The sequence below is a fragment of the Salmo trutta genome, chromosome 1 (assembly GCF_901001165.1).
Source record: "Salmo trutta chromosome 1, fSalTru1.1, whole genome shotgun sequence".
Classification (NCBI taxonomy): Eukaryota; Metazoa; Chordata; class Actinopteri; order Salmoniformes; family Salmonidae; genus Salmo; species Salmo trutta.
Genome location: NC_042957.1, coordinates 55,129,863 through 55,149,681, shown reverse-complemented (window position 1 = coordinate 55,149,681; position 19,819 = coordinate 55,129,863). Strand labels below are relative to the sequence as shown.

Here is a 19,819-nt window from a genome sequence, read left to right as displayed (position 1 = left end):
CGTCTCAGACTGGACATGAGACAGGGCTGTGTAATCCTGTGGCCCCCTCCCACGCTGGCTGCTCCACTGACCCTCATCCCCAGGCTGGGAGGGACAGCCAGGTAACTGGAGAGCCTTGTTTGTGCTCTGTTTTCCAGGAGGTCTATTCTGCAGGAATCATTTTGTGACACGCACATCCAGTCCCCTCCAGCCCCCACCTCTCTCTCCTCCCTCCCTCCTTTCCTCTCCTTTCCTCATGCCTTCCTCCTTCTCTCGTTCCACTCTCTCACGTTGACCTACTTTTCTCCTAACCTGTTTATGCAAGCGACCCCGTGCTCCAATCAAATCAGGAAAAGGGGAAACACAGCAGAATCCAGTAGACGAGTGCTGCAGTTGTCAGGGAATGTCACCTTGACACTATTGCAGGGTGACATCAGTCGCACCACCCAGACCAAGCATGGGCTGAACACAAAGCAAAAATATTTTGTGTGCGTTTGTGAAGGGCATTGCGGTGTCAGCCCTCAAAGAGCTACTTTGTTTGCAGGCTTAGTCCAGGTCACTCACTTCCTTTGTCTTTGTGTTGTTATGAACATAACCTCGTTGTGTGTTTTGGGAGGGCGGCAGAGAAGATAGCATGAGGAAAAGACGCTGCCCCACTGGGCTCTGCCTTGATTTACAGCCCCATGTATTCTTCTCATGACAGGTCTGCTGTGACACTGAACTTGGGCCTGGAGAGTTGGCAGCAGGGACGGACTATTTCTGTCCTTACTTTGTAGGTCAAAGAACCATGGACATGCCTGTTGAGTGAGAGCCCATGAGAATAGGCTGTGAGGTATGTTAGGACTGGGCTTAGAAAAGGAGAGGAAACTTGTCCAGTTTTCCCTCTGGGTAAAGTGGTTTGTGTCAGGTTGAATGAGGACTTTATAAAGTGGACTGGGGCATAAGAGAGGTCCTCCGTTCCGTTCCGTTGGGGGGGGGTCATAATCTGTAGGTGTATGTGCGTGCGCGTACATCTGAGGGCGTTTGTGTGTTTAGTGTGGTCGTACGGGACATCTCTGCCCTGCATGCGTAGGGCCGCAGGTTTATAGAGAGTTAGCGGCAGGAAGTAGGCCACTGTTACATCAGGGAGGTCGGACGGGCGGTCTGTCTAGAAAATGTGTGTCAGTGTGTCACTCCAAAGCTCCTCTCATTTCAAATTAATCCTGTGTGTCAGGAAAGTAAGGAGCCCAGGGAGTGACTGTAACCAAGCTATTTGTGAGGACTGGAAACAGGGTGTCCCCACACCTGCTAAAAGAGATGAGGACTCAGAGTCTCTGTTAAACATGCGTGTGGTTACAAACACCTAGGTTAGGCCATCATTTGTGTCTTGCCTTGATTTAGATTGTGTCTGTCTAATCATTGTACCTTGCGGCTCTGCTTTGTGGCTGTGTTAAATTAGTAGGCAGTGATTCAAATGACCATAGAAGAATGTTGGTTGTCAGCAGATGCTCTGTATAAATTATAGTTTGTTTATTACGCTAGCTAGCATATGGTTATTATTATTCTTTGCAGTGTTATAACTAACCTATGAACCAGTTTGTATTCAGTATCAAGTGATAACTACAGGGAGGTTTTGGTCTTTATCCGTATGGCATACGCACAGCTGCTTTTCAATCAGACCCATCATGAACTGTGTGTATCCCCCATAGACAAGAGTAAAGAAAGGAGAAATCTGACAATATTTTTACGATATGTTGAGAAATTCAACATCCTTTTTATTGTTTTCAATCTTGAAATGCCTCCATCTTCCATGATGAATATTAGTGTCTTTACATACACAGCCATGTCAAAAAGAAGGGGGGTGGCGATCTAGACACCACCTACTGCTACACACCACACAAGTCTCGTCTGCATCTTTGTCTTTTTTTAATCTTTTTCATAAAACCATCAGCAAAAACACAAGCATCACTGATTTAAAACACATTGAAAAAAGGGAGGATGGGGGTATGGCGCAAATACATCATCACGGTCAATAGGAGAAAGACACACGAAGATAATAACAGAACAACACTCAGAAAATAAAACAATGACATTAACATTACAGTGTTGTCTGGGAGAGGGAAAGCTTTACATTTATACACAAGTGGCAAAAAAGCTAAACATGGTACATATACTTTCTAAACTGGGTGGTACAGTGCAGGCTTCTCACTGTCACCCAATAAGAGGAAAATAAAGGCCGGGGGTGGATGCCCCATGTATTACACTACAGAGGCACATTAGAAAAAGGGGAAATCCCTATTTCATTAACAAAGTAGAGATTGTCCTTGGTTTTTACAAAACTTAATTGCAATAGGTCTGAATATTCTAAACCAGGTTTTTCTAATGTCATGGGCTATTTGTGTAATATAGTAAATTAGCCTCTGTTTCAGAGATCCAATTACCTAGTATCTGGGTTTAACTCCGTGTCTCTAGGGCAGTGGATCGACGTCAGGTCAGAAGCCTGAGGTTCTGAGCTCAGTGCATTGTGTAGTGTGCTGATTTGCAGAGGAGACTAGGTGGTGGGAGAGTTAAAATATCATACAGATATCATTTAGATTATATTACTATATTTAAAATCACTCCCTCCCCTATATTTCCCCACTTTACGGTTTTAACTTGAGCTTTTATATGTTAAAGTTTATACACATTCATATTTTAGTCTATGTTCCTATTGGCTTTTCTGCAGTGGTTGGCGTAGGAATAAATACACTGGGCTAAGAGATGGGAACAGTGGAAGTCTAGACTGTTGATGATGTTCAACTTTAGGCCAGCAGCCTAGTTCTGTCTCAGATTGACTTTGATTGAATGCTGTCTAAGATCTTCAAAATCTACTGTAATAACAGGTAAGCTGCATTTCAAAAGCTATTGGCCATGTTTCTGTAAACAGAGTTAAAGTGATTACATTAAAGGCCTTTTAACTTAAGTGGAGTTTGCAACAGTAGACACAATGTGACTGTACAGTAATTCTGACAAAAACAGGATGGTAACGTCCAAGTCCTTTCTTGCCTCAACAGTATGTCGCATTGTTGTGACACTTTTTGTTTTTCTTCAAAAATATATATTTATAAATTATTGGTATATTTACAGTAATATACAAACCAAGTGCTTGAACAAGAAAGATAATGGATGGGCTGTGTGAGATCATGGAGATGGGAAGGGAAATATGGATTGGTAGAGGTAGGGTTAGGGAAGAGGGATGGAACTTCTCATTGTGTTGCATCTTTGGTCAAGGGAATGTTCCCAGAATGTTGCTGCTATGTTTGTCTAACGCCAGATGTGCACCATAGGAGGGGCACTGAAAGCTGACAATATAGTTCCAATAATGGTCAACTTATATTCTCATTTGAAATGACCAACTGTGGTTTGACGAAAAACGATATGAAAGAGTTTCATCCCTCCTCTCATTTCTAAACAAAAGTCCTTCTGTAATTATAGAGAAGATGCAAGAACTGAAAAGTGTATATACAATATATACACATAGAATACTGTTCCCCCAGAAGTCCAGCCCTGTTTTGGGCTTCAGTCCAGCTTTTTAGTCCCAGGACATGAAGGTGAGGGAGGTGTAGCTGGGGTTTAAAGGAATGATAGTGGATTGAGATTGAGGAGGGGAAAGGGAAAGAGCGAATTTTGAACTAAGGCAGCATCAGAGACACCTCACAATGTGTTGTGTTGCCCTCAAGTGTTCTATAGGCACTTAGTCTCGTCTGTTACGGCGTCCGCTTGATGACTCCTTTTTCCCACTCTCCTCCCTTGACTCAGCTGAGGACGGCTGCTTATAGAACCCTGTGGGGGGCTGGCTCTCACTCTCTTTGCCGCTCTGCTGTTGCGTGAGGGCCAGGTAAGGGTGCTGGGGCAGGGGTAGGATAGAGGAAGGAGGAGGGGTGGTGGGAGAGTCCTGCTGGGAGCTCATGGCTTTGTGTTTGAGGCGCAGTTTGTGAGGCAGGGCAGTGCCCTTAACCTCTGCCTGGATGTCCCCGCTTTGGCATTGGGAGGAGCCCTGCGGGGAGGGCAGAGGGGACCCTGGCTGGTGTGAGACAGACAGGTGCTGGAGGTAACTCCCGGTGTCAGAGAAGGAGGAGGACGGGGACTCGTCGTCCGTGGAGGCCTCCTTGTCAGAGCTGCGGGGGTCATTGTCACTAGAGGAGGTTTCTTTGCCTGAGGTTGAGTGTTCTTGGTAGTACGCCTCACTCCTGGCCCCGCCCTCATAGGTCAGTTTGGGGGGCTCCTCGTCCTGGGCGCTAAGATAGCAGTGACTAGCCTGGTTGTGGTACAGGTGGGACGTGACGGCCTCCTGTTTTTGGAGGATGTCTGGAGCGAGGCCCGTCTGGGTCTTTTGCTCCTGTTGCAGAGCTCTGTACACCTGCCTCTCTCCTGCCTCGCTGTGGCAGTCTGAGTAGTGGTACGGAGGTGAGTCTAGTGTCTTCCTCTCCATCTGCTTGGTCACCTCTGCCAGTCTCTCTGAGCTGTCCGTGTGGCTCTCTCGAGCCTGGGCCAGATGGCTGGCCTGAGCACTCTGCAGTTGGGCTGTCTGTTGATCTATGTCCTGCTGCCTTTGGCTCTCCCCAGGGTAGGAGGCACTACTGGAGCGGTATAGTATGACACTCCTCTGTTGGGTGGGAGGAGGGACCTGACTGGTCTGGCTTGTGATGCTCTCATGGTGGTGGTAGGAGTGGGAGTGGTGCTGTTGGCTGTGGTAGACCGACTCTATCTCCTCCTGGTGATGTGTGGAGGACAGGCTATGGTGGACGTTGAACATGCTGCGTCCAATGTCCATCTCCAGGCTGCTTTCCTCCTGCTTGATCTCGTAGACCGTAGGTTCTGGGCTGTCCCGGGAGGATCCGTCTGACATGTCTGAAAGGGATCCATGGGGGGAGTACGTCACCAGTTGACTATGCCCTCCACCACTGCCTGACTGCTCAGTCTCCGAGGAGTCAGAGTTCATCATCACCTGGGAGCTGCTGGAGTAGCCGCTGGAGTAGTAATTGGATGTGGAGGATCTCCCATTGCCTCCATTGTTACCTCCACTAGTGAGCTGCTGGCTCTTCTCCATGTAGGAGGCAGTGGTGATAAGGCCAAAGCGCAGCTTCAGCTGCAGCAGCTCCGTCTTCAGGCGGCAGTTCTCGTCATTCAGCACCATGACGCGGTTTTCCAACACCATGTCGTTCAGTCGTCGCTTCTCCCTGGAGCGTTTGGCCGCCTCGTTGTTCTTACGGCGCTTCTCCCAGTAGGATGCATCCTTCTTTTCATCAGAGATGAACTCACGCTTGCGTCTGCAACTCATGCTGGGCTTGACGAGACGCCCCTGGCGAGAGGGGGTTCCTTGAGGCGATGGGAGAGACTCTTCGTAGTTAGAGTATGTCTCTAGGCTGTCCAGGTTATTTTCTGAGCTTGCTGATTGGAGTTGTGAATTCAGGCATTCCATTGTTGCTCAGTGGAGGACAGTTTGGAATATTGCTACAACCACTGGAAAGGAAACTCAAGGAATGGGGTGATAAGAAACAGTGGGATTCAGCTATATCTCACTGAATGAATGAGCTTATAGTTCAAGTGTCTAAACTGGCCAAGAAGATCAATAAACGGTGGAACTCTGCATTAATTCCCCTCATTTATCCAATGTATGTTCAGCCTTTCTCGAGGCAAGTCTCTTCAGCTTTCTCACAGAAAAGTGGGTCAAAGCTGCCTTGTAGAGAAAAAAAAGAGTTCCTGAAGTGGAGAATGTGACAACCTTCACTGAGCAATTCTCTAACCTTCTTTTCTCTGTTTTGTTTTTCAATCTTTTTGCAAGAGCGCTGTGCTGAGCAGACAGAGAAGTGCTCTACTGCTCCAGGCGTGTTGCAGGATGTAGGTCACTCAGTCTATCTCGGCTTGTCAGTCTCTTGGGAGGGGTGCTACCTCTCTCCTTCTCCAGTAGGTTGCAAGATGAAAGGCTGAGGAGACAAAGAAAGAAAAGGCAAAACTCTTAATCCTCGTGGACTGCTGTCGACCACTATGCATTCAGATTGAAGCAATAATATCTTCTTTATGTCATTGTTAATGAAATCCATTTTAGTTTTTGGCATGCCTGGTGATCAAAGAATTTTGAGGGATAATTAATAATACGCTCCTTCTCACATCCTCCTGCTTTCATCTATGTTCTGCATGTCTGGCTTTGACTGAATTGTTACCCCTGGCAACCAGTGAATATTCACTAGACCCTAGTAACCACTGTCTGACCTCATGGCCCTTCTATTGAGCTTCTCTGTCGGTGGTCCATGACCCCTGAAGGTGTCAGCATGCTTCAATTCGGCTGGCGCCTTGCCAAACCGAACGAGTGTGCTTGCACACTCCCTTAAAATACCTTCGCTTGGAAAACTAGAAAAAAAAGCGGCAATAGTATTTTGTCCATATTGAGATGCCGTAGCCAATTTACACTTCCTCAAAATAGTCAGAATTAATCTATGATAAATCAAGAAATCTGTCAATAATTTTGACGTTTTTGCAGAGGAGATCTAACTGGGGTGTTTGGTGCAGTATTTCTCAATGAGAAAATGTGCATGAAAATGATTCTGGTGCAGTATTTCTCAATGAGAAAATGTGCATGAAAATGATTCTGTACCCTTACACAATATATGCACAAACTCTTCCGAACTGTTTCGGCTGGGAAGCATGCAGACGCGTTTAGCCCTGCATGTTGACGTTGACTTGCATGGTGTAATAAACATGAGGCCAATATAGTCGTTTCTGAGTTACTATCTTTTTCTGAGTAAGACATTACACATTTGCTATTTGTGACATTATTCCTCCACCTTTGTAATCATAACTGCGTGTCTGGCAACCAAGTCGAGAGCACATGATTACCATGTAAACTCAGAAACAGTAACACTACCTGAAATTACATCATTCAAACACATGGAATGATTGGACATTGAATTTGTAAGCTTTAAACAGCCATTATTGACTTATTTCATGGCTGTTCTAAATAGTCTTTCAGGCAGATTTATTTTAAGAGCCAGGACAGTGAATCACACAGGTGCAGTGGGTATAGGCTTCCCCTCATTCCATTTTAGAATTCTAGGTCAGGAACAAAGATTCCAAAACAACCATAATAAGAAACAGCCCACTACGTTTACATAGAAATGATCATGAATTGGAGAATTTACTGTAAGTGTAATAACCGTAAAAATTCACATTCTATTTGGACAACCAGTTCTTGGCGGTGAATGAAGACAAAGGTTCCCCGCCAAGGAAAAGAGGTGGAGAGGGCACGGGATTTCAAAGTAAGGGCGGATAAGGATGTTGGGGGTTAATTAATGAATATAGGTCAAGTCTCAGGAAGGAGGAGGCTGGAGAATGTGCCAAGCTCTCTTGGGTGGTCAGCCTCATAACTATGAAGTGTCTGGGAACCTGCTCAGCAGGGACTCTCCTGGTAATGAGGTAAACAGAGATAGATGTGTCACTAGCCAAACCACTTAAGTATGATTTTCATGAATAAGCCAAATGGCTTTTCATGTTTCCAATTTGTCTCTGCTGGTTGTGTACCAGTTAGCCTATTTTATCTCTGTTGCTGAATAACTGGTTCAATATCAATTACATTCCATACAGGTGACTTGAGGAAAGCAAAGGAATTCAACAGGCATCTGAGGATGGATTCTTCCTGGAACATTTCTGAGGTAACTCATTCAGACTATGTTCCCTTGTTCCATGGTTCCATTAAACTGGTCTTGTATTCTTTAAAATCAAATTACTTAAATCAAATTAGTTGCTGGCCAACAGGAGTTGTTTTATCCCTGCCTCCCTACCTCATTCATTATCATTTTCTTACTGAACATGAGTTGAGATACACTGATTCTCTCTGCCTCTGTAATCTCATAATCTGTTTTTTCCATGGGTTATATTCTCTCAATAGTCTGGGGCAAAATTATGTAACTGCCAATTGCTCTACACTTTTCAAATGTGGGTTCAGCACCAATTTTTCTTTCCAGGCACAATTCAGCAACAAAATGAGCGCAAATCTAGATGGGATATTACACCCCTAGTTCTTAAATTCAACATGTTTTGCTTCCCACAAAATGATGACAAGCCTTCTAGGTATGGGTCATTTGGGTCCCAGTAGAGACTAAATAGGGATACAGGCTACGATTATGCCTGGAAAAACGGTTGAGACAGGGCCTGATAATGCACTGCTAAATGCAGTACTTTAAGGTCCTCATTCCCACAAGCCATTTGCGTGTGGCTCAGGGGCAGGAGGGAAAGAGTGGAAAGACCACAGAAACCAGGGACCACTCAGTAAACACTGGCTGTGACTATGCTGGAATATAGGTCAGTGGAACCATGGTTGAGGCAGGGAGAGAGATACAGAGAATTAGAGAGTACTCTATTTATAGAGGTGAAAGATGCACGGAGCGAGGGACAAAGAGATTGAGAGAAGGTAGACAAAAGAAAGGGGAAAATGAGCTCAGATGATAGCACCTCGCAGGATGTAAACAAACGGGGTACTGTACCAGCGTTAACAACATATCACCCATGGAAACAAAAGTAAAAAAGGGGGCAACTAATCATGTCAACATCAATCTCTCCTCATCGAACAACACACTTCAGCTACTCGCCCAAGCCTCCCCAGCTTCTCCTTCACCCAAATCCAGATAGCAGATGTTCTGAAAGAGCTGCAAACCTGGACCCGTACAAATCAGCTGGGCTAGACAATCTGGACCCTCTCTTTCTAAAACTATCCGCCGCCATTGTTGCAACCCCTATTACCAGCCTGTTCAACCTCTCTTTCGTATCGTCCGAGATCCCTAAAGATTGGAAATCTGCCGCGGTCATCCACCTCTTCAAAGGGGGTGACACTCTAAACCCAAACTGCTATAGACCTATATCTATCCTGCTCTGCCTCTCTAAAGTCTTCGAAAGCCAAGTTAATAAACAGATCACTGACCATTTCGAATCCCACCGTACCTTCTCCGCTGTGCAATCCGGTTTCCGAGCCGGTCACGGGTGCACCTCAACCACGCTCAAGGTACTAAACGATATCATAACCGCCATCGATAAAAGACAGTACTGTGCAGCCGTATTCTTATCGGCAGACTCAATAGCCTTGGTTTCTCTAATGACTGCCTCGCCTGGTTCACCAACTACTTTGCAGACAGAGTTCAGTGTGTAAAATTGGAGGGCATGTTTTCCGGACCTCTGGCAGTCTCTGTGGGGGTACCACAGGGTTCAATTCTCGGGCCGACTCTTTTCTCTGTATATATCAATGATGTCGCACTTGCTGTGGGCGATTCCCTGATCCACCTCTTCGCAGACAACACCATTCTGTATACATCTGGCCCTTCCTTGGACACTGTGCTAACTAACCTCCAAACGAGCTTCAATGCCATACAACACTCCTTCCGTGGCCTCCAACTGCTCTTAAACGCTAGTAAAACCAAATGCATGCTTTTCAACCGTTCGCTGCCCGCACCCGCCCGCCCGACTAGCATCACCACCCTGCACGTTTCTGACCTAGAATATGTGGACAACTATAAATACCTAAATGTCTGGCTAGACTGTAAACTCTCCTTCCAGACTCATATTAAACATCTCCAATCCAAAATCAAATCTAGAATCGGCTTTCTATTTCGCAACAAAGCCTCCTTCACTCACGCCGCCAAACTTACCCTAGTAAAACTGACTATCCTGCCGATCCTCGACTTCGGCGATGTCATCTACAAAATAGCTTCCAATACTTTACTCAGCAAATTGGATATAGTCTATCACAGTGCCATCCGTTTTGTTACCAAATCACCTTATACCGTCCACCACTGCGACCTGTATGCTCTAGTCGGCTGGCCCTCGCTACATATTCGTCGCCAGACCCACTGGCTCCAGGTCATCTATAAGTCTATGCTAGGTAAAGCTCCGCCTTATCTCAGTTCACTGGTCATGATAACAACACCCACCCGTAGCACACATTCCAGAAGGTATATCTCACTGATCATCCCCAAAGCCAACACCTCATTTGGCCGCCTTTCCTTCCAGTTCTCTGCTGCCAGTGACTGGAACGAATTCCAAAAATCGCTGAAGCCGGAGACTTATTTCCCTTACCAACTTTAAACATCAGCTATCTGAGCAGCTAACCGATCGCTGCAGCTGTACATAGTCTATCTGTAAATACCTACCTCATCCCCACACTGTTTTTAAATGTACTTTTCTGCTCTTTTGAACACCAGTATCTCTACTTGCACATCATCATCTGCTCATTTATCACTCCAGTGTTAATCTGCTAAATTGTAATTCTTCGCTACTATGGCCTATTTATTGCCTACCTCCTCATGCCTTTTGCACACACTGTATATATACTTTCTTTTTTTTCTACTGTGTCATTGACTTGCTTATTGTGTTATTGGCTTGTTTATTGTTTATTCCATGTGTAACTCTGTGTTGTTGTCTGTGTCACACTGCTTTTGCTTTATCTTGGCCAAGTCGCAGTTGTAAATGAGAACTTGTTCTCAACTAGCCTACCTGGTTAAAGGTGAAAAAAAAAAAATCCACTGCGCAAAGAGATTGACTTTAAAAAAAACTAAGCTGCTCATCTCCTCTGCGGGCGGCTGGAATTAGCTGGAGACATGAATGGAGCTGGAGTGTTTGCTGATTAATGCATCACAAGCTCTTAGTCTCCCACTACTGCTACAGGAATAGAGCATCATAATAAGTGTGTATCCCACTGAAGCACAGCGTGCCACCCTTACCTGTTAATCAGAACATCTAAGCATCAAACCTATCCACTTCAATATGTGTATCATATATCTAACCGCAGGGTACTGAGATAGTGATTGCCAATGAAAGCTTCATGTGTTTTTATGAAAAATGTAGTGTGACCTGCCAGAACAAATGTGAAATAGTAAGGAATTCCTCTGCATCCCTTTTCACCTATCTAATATGCTTACGAGGCTCTGTGTTTCAATGGAACACTCCTACGCTTGTGGTAGACCATAATGAATTCTATGTCCAATTTCATGATAAAAGGTGAACAAAAAGCTGCATCTCATCAGAGTATAAATCTGTTACTGTTTAGCACACATCCTTTTTATACTTAATAAATATAAAGTAATTCTACCACAGGAAAGGGCTTGGTTACATTTGTGAAGTGATCAAAGGGAATCTAAATGTATGCCATTTACAATTATTGGGTCCAAACAACCACACAAAGCTATATATGGTGGGACTTGAGATCAAAAGCGTGTTTTTGTTGAGCTCTTAAAGTAATGGGAGCAGGAGTAAAATAAGGAGGAGGCCCCCAGACCGGGGTGGAATATTTTACTGAGACTGAGGAACTGAACTGGCCCCAGGGGGGAAGAATGCAAATAGATGGCTTTTTCACAAATTCCAAGTAGGGTTGGGCCGATATATGATTAAATAGAATAGTGACATTTGACATTCACGATATATCGTGATGTGCTGTATCAATATGTTGAAAATGAAGTGTAAATTAATTAACTAAGTCTTGTTTTTTTCCCGGCAAAATTAACATTATTTAATGAGAATGGAAATATATCATTGTAAATAATTACAAAAATTGCACAGTCTAGAATGATTTAGTCATTAACGGTGCAGAACGATAATATCGGATATCACGATATTTGGAGTAGCACATCGTAGAAGGGGTCTCCCCAAATATCGTCCAACCCTGATTCCAAGACTGGGGTTATCTTCCCAAGGAAAAGTACAAATTCTTGGACATGCAGGCAGCGTTCCAAGCCAACTCCTTGTTCCATAAACACAGCCATATCAGCCTCTGTTAAAAAGGGAAAAAAAGAGTGACCCAGTGCAGTCCATGTGTTTCCCAGTCACATGTGCTCCCTTGGCCTACTTCTCTGCCTCTCCCTCCCAGCCACAGCAGCACAATAACAAAGCACCTACTCTATCCTTCATTATCTTTCATTGTGCCAGGAAACCCTGAGAATGTCAGGCAGGTCAGGATAAACCCCACTCCACATTGTTTACCACCAACTCCAATAGTAGTGAAACAAGACATTGTGCACGCTGCTCTAGTGAAACATAGGTAATCTCATCCTCATGATAATTATAGCCATGTTATTACCATGTTTTTAGCAATAAAATAAGTAAGCCTACTAATACAATAAGGAATATAGTAGCTGATCATTGCATTGCAATTACAAGCAATTTATGGAAAGATTCATGAATCCTACAGAAAATGGGTGTGGCACAGAAAGGTGAGGATTGAAGAAAATGTATAAAGGCTAAATGACTATGTTTCTAATTGTGTATCACTACGATATGAAGGAAACCTGAATGTATAAAGGCTAAATGACTATGTTTCTAATTGTGTATCACTACGATATGAAGGAAACCTGAATGTATAAAGGCTAAATGACTACGTTTCTAATTGTGTATCACTACGATATGAAGGAAACCTGAATGTATAAAGGCTAAATGACTACGTTTCTAATTGTGTATCACTACGATATGAAGGAAACCTGAATGTATAAAGGCTAAATGACTATGTTTCTAATTGTGTATCACTACGATATGAAGGAAACCTAAATGTTTATTAGGCGCATTTATCTGCTGCCCATCAGTATTTCTGTTCTGCATGAATGGGTTGGGTGTCTTTGTTAAGCTAGCTAGGATTTATTTTGGTAGGTTTTTATTCTGGTATTATAGGGGGCTCTGCAGCACATCCCCTCCCCGTTATGACTAATGTGACCTACATTTGGAGCTGGCATAGCGGTCCACCTTATGCGCCAACCAATTAGCCCTCCTCAGCAAAGCACAATAGAGGCTATGGGTTTCCACTGATTGCGTCATCTCCCCTACCCATATCTGTTTTAATTACTTAAATTATTTATTATGCAACCCGCATCATTACTAGAGCCTTTAGTGCAATGTGTTACAAAAATGTAACGCATAACCAAATGCTTTGCGTAATTTCCCATTGTACCATAGCACACCTGTACCATAGCACACCTGTACCATAGCACACCTGTACCATAGCACACCTGTACCATAGGCTATATTCTAAACTTTATGGTGTTGATAGAATTCCGGTATGACTTTTCATAAAACATGAATAGCGTGAATAGCCTACACCCTTACCACGGCACCAAAAGTAGGCTAGACACAAGTGCGCATGCCATCACTAAACAACAAATGTATGAGCTGCGGGCACCGGGCGGGGGCATTCATTCCACAATCATTCCCACGTGCAGTGTGGGGGTACTTTCAACATTCAGACTGAGCAGGATGGTCTTTTATAAGACAAGTTACAACAAGTGTGTGAGCAGTATTAATTCTTATATGCATGTAGCCTAATAACTGCATAGGTTATACGTTGAGATGGACATGCAGTGCGCAACACTGTTGCTGATACGGAATTGTAGACTATAATGCAGGTTACATAGTTGCTGTAGAGTGTTACATTGTCAAAAATTGTTTCCCAATATAACTAGCCTACACAGCAGGCACATATCCACGTCACATCACAAGTGTTCTGCCCTCTTCAACATACCACTACTCTTTGTGGTGTCTCTGAACATACCACTACTCTTTGTGGTGTCTCTGAACATACCACTACTCTTTGTGGTGTCTCTGAACATACCACTACTCTTTGTGGTGTCTCTGAACATACCACTACTCTTTGTGGTGTCTCTGAACATACCACTACTCTTTGTGGTGTCTCTGAACATACACACTACTCTTTGTGGTGTCTCTGAACATACCACTACTCTTTGTGGTGTCTCTGAACATACCACTACTCTTTGTGGTGTCTCTGAACATACCACTACTCTTTGTGGTGTCTCTGAACATACACACTACTCTTTGTGGTGTCTCTGAACATACCACTACTCTTTGTGGTGTCTCTGATAAATGTACCTTTTGCATATTATAACAGATCCCCGGGGAAGTCATTCAAGGCAAAAGCAAGTTTCTTGCACATAGCTTGTTGCCCTGTTGCATTCGCTACCCATAGGCTAATCCAACAACTTGTCACGACTTTGAGATAGGCTCACATTTGACCCAGTAGCCTAAATAAGGACAGAAATAAACATGCCCAGTATATCCAGCTCACCTTACAGAAACAGCCAATACTTTAGATTATCATTCATATCCAAAACAATGTTTTCAGAGATGTAGGACAGCACAAGATTCCAGTAGCCTTTACTCTAGACTCAGTTTGCCCCACTGAATCTAGAGTAAAGGAAAGTTAACGGGTTGGCTAACCTTTCACAAATAACTACTAACCACTGTGGGGCGGCAGCATAGCCTAGTGGTTAGAGCGTTGGGTTCAAATCCCTGAGCTGAGCTGACAAGGTACAAATCTGTCTTTCTGCCCCTGAACACTGAGCACTGTTCCTAGGCCGTCATTGAAAATAAGAACTTGTTCTTAACTGACTTGCCTACTTAAAAAAAATGTATAATAATGTGATGGAAAGAAATGTGTCTGATAGACGTAACATAGATCCGGGACACTGAAATAAGTGCATGTTACACTTGGTAAACACAGAAGGTTACTTTAGGCAAAAACAAAAGTAGTGTGGATGGGTGGGTGTATAACGCGAACGTCTAGCAACCCAAAGGTTGCATGTTTAAATCTCAATATGGACAACTTTAGCATTTTAGCAACTACTTTCACTACTTGTCAACTACTTAGCATATTAGCTAACCCTTCCCCTAACCCCTAGCTAGCTAATGTTAGCCACTTAGCTAATGTTAGCATTAGCCACCTAGCTAACATTAGCCACAACTAACTGCAATTCGTAACATATCATACGAATTGGAATTCCTAACTTATCATACGAAATGGATGGTTGACATCCACAAATGAATGCATACCATACGAAACACAACATATGAATTGAAGTGTCCCGGATTTAGATTTACTATGTTACGTCTAACCCTGAGTCCAGGTGTAGACCGACAGGGATTTTTTTCCAGTTGCCTCCCATGGAGTCATAGCCTTACCCAAAAAGACACGTTTCGTGCCATAATGGTGCCGTTTCAAGTCATAACAGTGTCCTTTTAACACACAAGCATTTAAATTAAAATGTTAATATTATATATATATATTGAATTGTCTATATAATTTACAATAGGCAAATTCATTTATTTTTTTGTGAAATAAATGTCCATACTTGTGTTACTAAATAATAGAGGAATTAATCCAAAGAAAAATAATTTTACCGTATTTCAAGTTATTGTATCTTTCAATATTTTCAAAACTCTACTATGATGGGGGGGGGGGGGCAAAGCTACTCCAAATATGTGTGTTTTCTGTGGCCCCTGCCACCCAGCGTTCCTTGTTCTGAAGGAATTGCATGCACCCCCTTCTCCTTATTATCCCCCTATACATTCTGCCACTAAATAGGGGGGAAACGCCTCGCCTTGACAGAACATACATATGGTTCAACGCCGTCACCAACATTATAAACACTTCCCGTTGTGCCAAAATGTTTGCAACAATATATCATTGAACTTGAAAGTCATGCAAAACAAAAATGATATAGTCTAAGCGAAGTGCCACTAAGTAACAGTGACATTTGTATTATTAAACAATTGGATTGAATTGTTTTCACTAATAATAAGTCACATTATATACATGAATCGACTGGACATTTAAAGGCAATCTATATAAAATAAATGCTTACCGTGTATGTGTAAATAAAAGCCCACAGTGCGAAGTCTAATATAACAGCCACGTTTCTGTTCAACAATTCCTATTTCCGACTACTATCGAATTCAAATGTGCGATCGTCCTTCAAGTACAGTGCGAGCTCCGTGATTAGTGCCTGTATGTGAGCATGAATTCTGTGTCGCTTATTTTGAATCTGTTCTCTTATTACGTTAGGGACTTGCTACAATTTCCTCCTTGCTCTCTCAATGTCTCCAATTGTATGTTAGTAGGTCAGTAGTTGCATAACAGGAGTCTTTGGGTGCCTAGTCACGTTTTGTTTCTCGCTCGCGCGCTCCGTATCTGCCCCCTCCCCTTTCTTCTTCTTGGAATTCTGTTGCGGAGAGATGGGGAAGAGGAGAGAGGGGAGGGAGTAAACCAGACTTGCTGAGATGAAGGGTGAGATACCCCTAATTAGGTTAATAGAGAGAGTGAGAGAGAGAGACTTGGAAAAATTGAATGGTGGGGAGACATTTTTAGAAACAAGCCTTCAGCAGAAGATGTATAAAGAAACAATTGTATCCAACAGCTGTTGTTTGGGGAAGAAATGTGTGCCACTTAGGCCTAATACTCCAGACGGTTCAGTTTTTCCCTTTTAAATATAGCTTAATTTTTTTCAGTTTTATTCTAATCCGCAAACCAAAATCTATTCACATTGTCCCTCATTAGCACATGAGTAAGTCTTTCTTCATATTCAGAAGATTGAAGGCATAGCCTACATGGCCTAGGCTTTAGCTTAATGTGGAGCAGGTGACATGGGCTTGAATCCAGTCATACACATTTATCAGGAGCGACAATGATCAGTTACAATTGTGACATCACATAGCTGCAACCTGGATTCAGGGGTAGACATAATATAGTAAACGAAAATCCAGGACACTCAAATTAGCTATGTTATGTTTGGTATGGTATGTATTCCTTTGTGGATGTCCATCATCCATTTCGTATAATATGTTCCGAATTACATTTCGTATGATATGTTCCGAATTACATTTCGTATGATATGTTCCGAATTGCAATTTGTTGTGGCTAATATTAGCTAGGTGGCTAACGCTAACGTTAGCTAGGTGGCTAACGTAAGCTAGGCTAGGGGTTAGGGTTAGGGGTTAAGGTTAGGGTTAAGCACAGGAGGTTGGTGGCACCTTAATTGGGGAGGACGGGCTGATAGTAATGTCTGGAATGGAATTAATTGAATGGTATTGAACTCATCAAACTCATGGTTTCCATGTGTTTGATACCATTCCATTTACTCCTTTCCAGACATTATTATGACTTGTTCTCCCCTCAGCAGCCTCCTGTGAGGTGAAGGTTAGGGTTAGGAGTGAGGTTAAAGGGTTAAAGTTAGGGTTTGGGTAAGGATGTAGCTAAAAAGTAATAAATAGTTGCTAATTAGCTAAAATGTTCAAGTTGTTTGTGATGAGATTCGATCACGTGTTACATGCCCACCTATCCACCCTACGAAAAAAAGTATTCAAATGTATGCACTCACTACTGAAAGTTGCTCTGGATAAGAGCGTCAGCTGAATGACTAAAATGTGAAAAATAAATCAAATGCAACCATTCCAAACGTAACATGTCACGCTATTTTGAGTGTTCCAGATTTCTGTTTACTATTTTACGTCTAGTCTGAGACCAGGTTGATCACTCATGCCAGGCAAGAACAGGATGAAAATTAGTTTTAGTAATTTGTAGACATATTGCAGTAAGATGTCTGATTTTGTTGTGACATTGGCTCTCATTTCCAGCAGCTGTGGCCTTGTGGTTCGATGCATCTGGTTACAGTTTTTGCATAACCACTTGAATCTCAAGAGCTCAGTACCTCATTCTCATCTGATAAAGACATTGAAACCTCTTTATACTGTAGGCTACTTTATTGGTATCCTCCCTCTTTTGACACACAATTTGTGATGTTTTGCATGAAATGTACAATGCACACCATTCAGTAATGAAAGTCTTAGTTGTCGTCTTACACCATATAGAAGACAGCACTTAACATAGTTTTAAATACACAATTGTAACACATTGGTTGAATTTTTGTATTTTTGATACTTCCCAAATGGTGAACTAAAATATGACTGCAATTGTATTTATTGCTGTTATTGCCAGTTCAGAAATGTGTTACCCAGTACAGTAATGACAGGGTGAAATGATTGAAATGGAGTTTAGACTTTTGGAATGTAATCTGTAACCCTTGACAAAAATTATTTGTCTGAAATATATCCATATCCTTTTGCTCATTTAATGCATATCTTGACTTGGAATGAGCAATATATGTTAGGCCTAGGCCTATGTCCTAGCTGGATATGAAGATGCCATGTAGTTACAGAAAGGGGAAGGTTGACTGCTCATTTTCACTCTCATTCTGCTTTTTTTCTGGTAAATGAATTCCTGGTGGGACAGGCTCGCGATTAGGAGGTAGACTGTGACCTCCTGTGCTTTGTGATGATTACATCCTCTTCCTCTCTCCAGTCCATCTGCCCTCCACTATCTGACCTTACAAGCTGCACCTGTGCCTGTTCTGTCTTGCGTCACAGAGAGCCATGGAAACAACTGGAGCGATAACGGTATTATTTAATGCATTTTGTTGCGTCCACGGCAGTTTTGATTGGAACAAAAGGACTGGCTGGATGCCTAGAGGGCTGTTTCCAATTGCAGATGCTTTTATTTGATCTCTCTCATTATCTTCAAGGCCCTGGTTCCTTCTCATGTGACCGGAGAGAGCAGCAGGGCATGGAGAGATGAAGTCTGACTTCAGGCTCAATCTTTGCTCAGCATATGCTCTCTGTCTCTGTCTTTCTCTCTCTCTTTCTCTCTTTATTCAACCGACCCACTTGAACTTTCAAATGCACTTTGTGGATCTACCTGCAATGCCACGCCTTTTATTGTTTATCATTGTGCTATTGAACACAGAGTCACAGACACAAGTGCGGCTCCATATGCCTCATTTGTTTCACAAATGAGCAGGTTGACTCACCATTCGTGATAGGTTTTCTTTGTGTTTCTTTGTATTGTGGATAATGAATGGAGGTAGTGAGCTTGCAGCAATACCTTCCTCATACATGTCAATGATAGAAACAACCTTGAGAGCAAATGCATATAGATGTTTTATTAATTTGGGTCATATGGAGGCTTAGAGGATTGGTCCTAATTTTTCTATGTCTAGTAATTGCTGTTTACCTGAAGATGCCACTCATTGCCTACTCTATGTCCATCTCATCATCTGGAGAGAACCCCAAACATGGACCAAGCACCACCATGCTTCCGTTATACCCCTCTTTCTCCCATTCCTCTTTGTTCAGAGCTGAAGCATTGGCCGTGAACTTGACGCACCCCCCCCCCCCCCCCACTCCCTCTGTACCCCACCCAACCACTCCCCCTCCTAGCTACGTATGCATGGGTTCCCATGGAAACTGTCGCACTTCCTGCCTAGCAACCGGCGTTATCTCCCGCTGATAAACAGGGGGGACAGAATGGAGAGGGGAGTAGCAGGGGGGTTTGCGGTTTAAGGGGTGTGTTATTGGGGTGGTTGTGTAGTAGTGAGCTGCTGCAGTAGTAGCTTCATTAACTCCTCTCCTCCACCCCCACCCTTCCTCTTCCTCTTCCTCCCACTCTTACTACAGGAATCCCCAATTTGACTGAGGAACCTGTGAATCCAGCTGCAGGTTGAGGAGAGCCTCTCCTTTGTAATGAGATTGGAACAGCACAGGGCTCAGTGAATGGAAGATGTTCTGCACTGGTGGATACATGGAGTACATGGAGCCTCTACAGAGGTCTACTGTCAGCTTGTTTTCTCTTCATCTTGATTGATTTGACTTGTCCACATTGACACACATGCTGGTTTAGATAGGCCTATCTCATTCAATGTAGGGGTTGGTTACTAGGGGAAAATAATAATTAAATGCCTTGATGGGTTGAGTGTTGTTATTGAGTGACATAGCAATTAAACCTTGGTGTAATTTTGCCACTAGACCTGCACCAAATAAAATTTGTGTCACTGAAATAAACACATAGGCTACTTTTTCACGATCTATAGTGCGTGCCCCGAATGACAACAATCGCACCGTCAGCTAGCCTACTCAACAAATGGTAGTATTTGCTGCCACCTAGTGGTTTCTAAAGTTATTATTATGCTATTATATTTATAACGTGGCTCTGATCTGCTTTGGTTTTTCAAAG

The 19,819-nt window shown here is 43.2% G+C and overlaps 1 protein-coding gene and 1 long non-coding RNA gene across 2 annotated transcripts; one reads left to right on the top strand and one right to left on the bottom strand.

The window, feature by feature from the left end:
• Nucleotides 1-1,699: 1,699 nt before the first annotated feature.
• LOC115201181 (filaggrin) lies at nt 1,700-15,954 on the bottom strand. Its single transcript, XM_029764588.1, has 2 exons — nt 15,621-15,954; nt 1,700-5,924 (listed from the first exon to the last, which is right to left on the bottom strand). Exon 2 carries the CDS (start codon nt 5,417-5,419, stop codon nt 3,692-3,694), a length of 1,728 nt encoding a protein of 575 aa, XP_029620448.1. The 5' UTR covers nt 5,420-5,924; nt 15,621-15,954; the 3' UTR covers nt 1,700-3,691.
• LOC115201191 (uncharacterized) lies at nt 15,942-19,647 on the top strand. The gene is made up of 2 exons (XR_003879697.1): nt 15,942-16,042; nt 19,264-19,647. It is a non-coding gene; the product is annotated as an uncharacterized LOC115201191 (long non-coding RNA).
• Nucleotides 19,648-19,819: the final 172 nt, after the last annotated feature.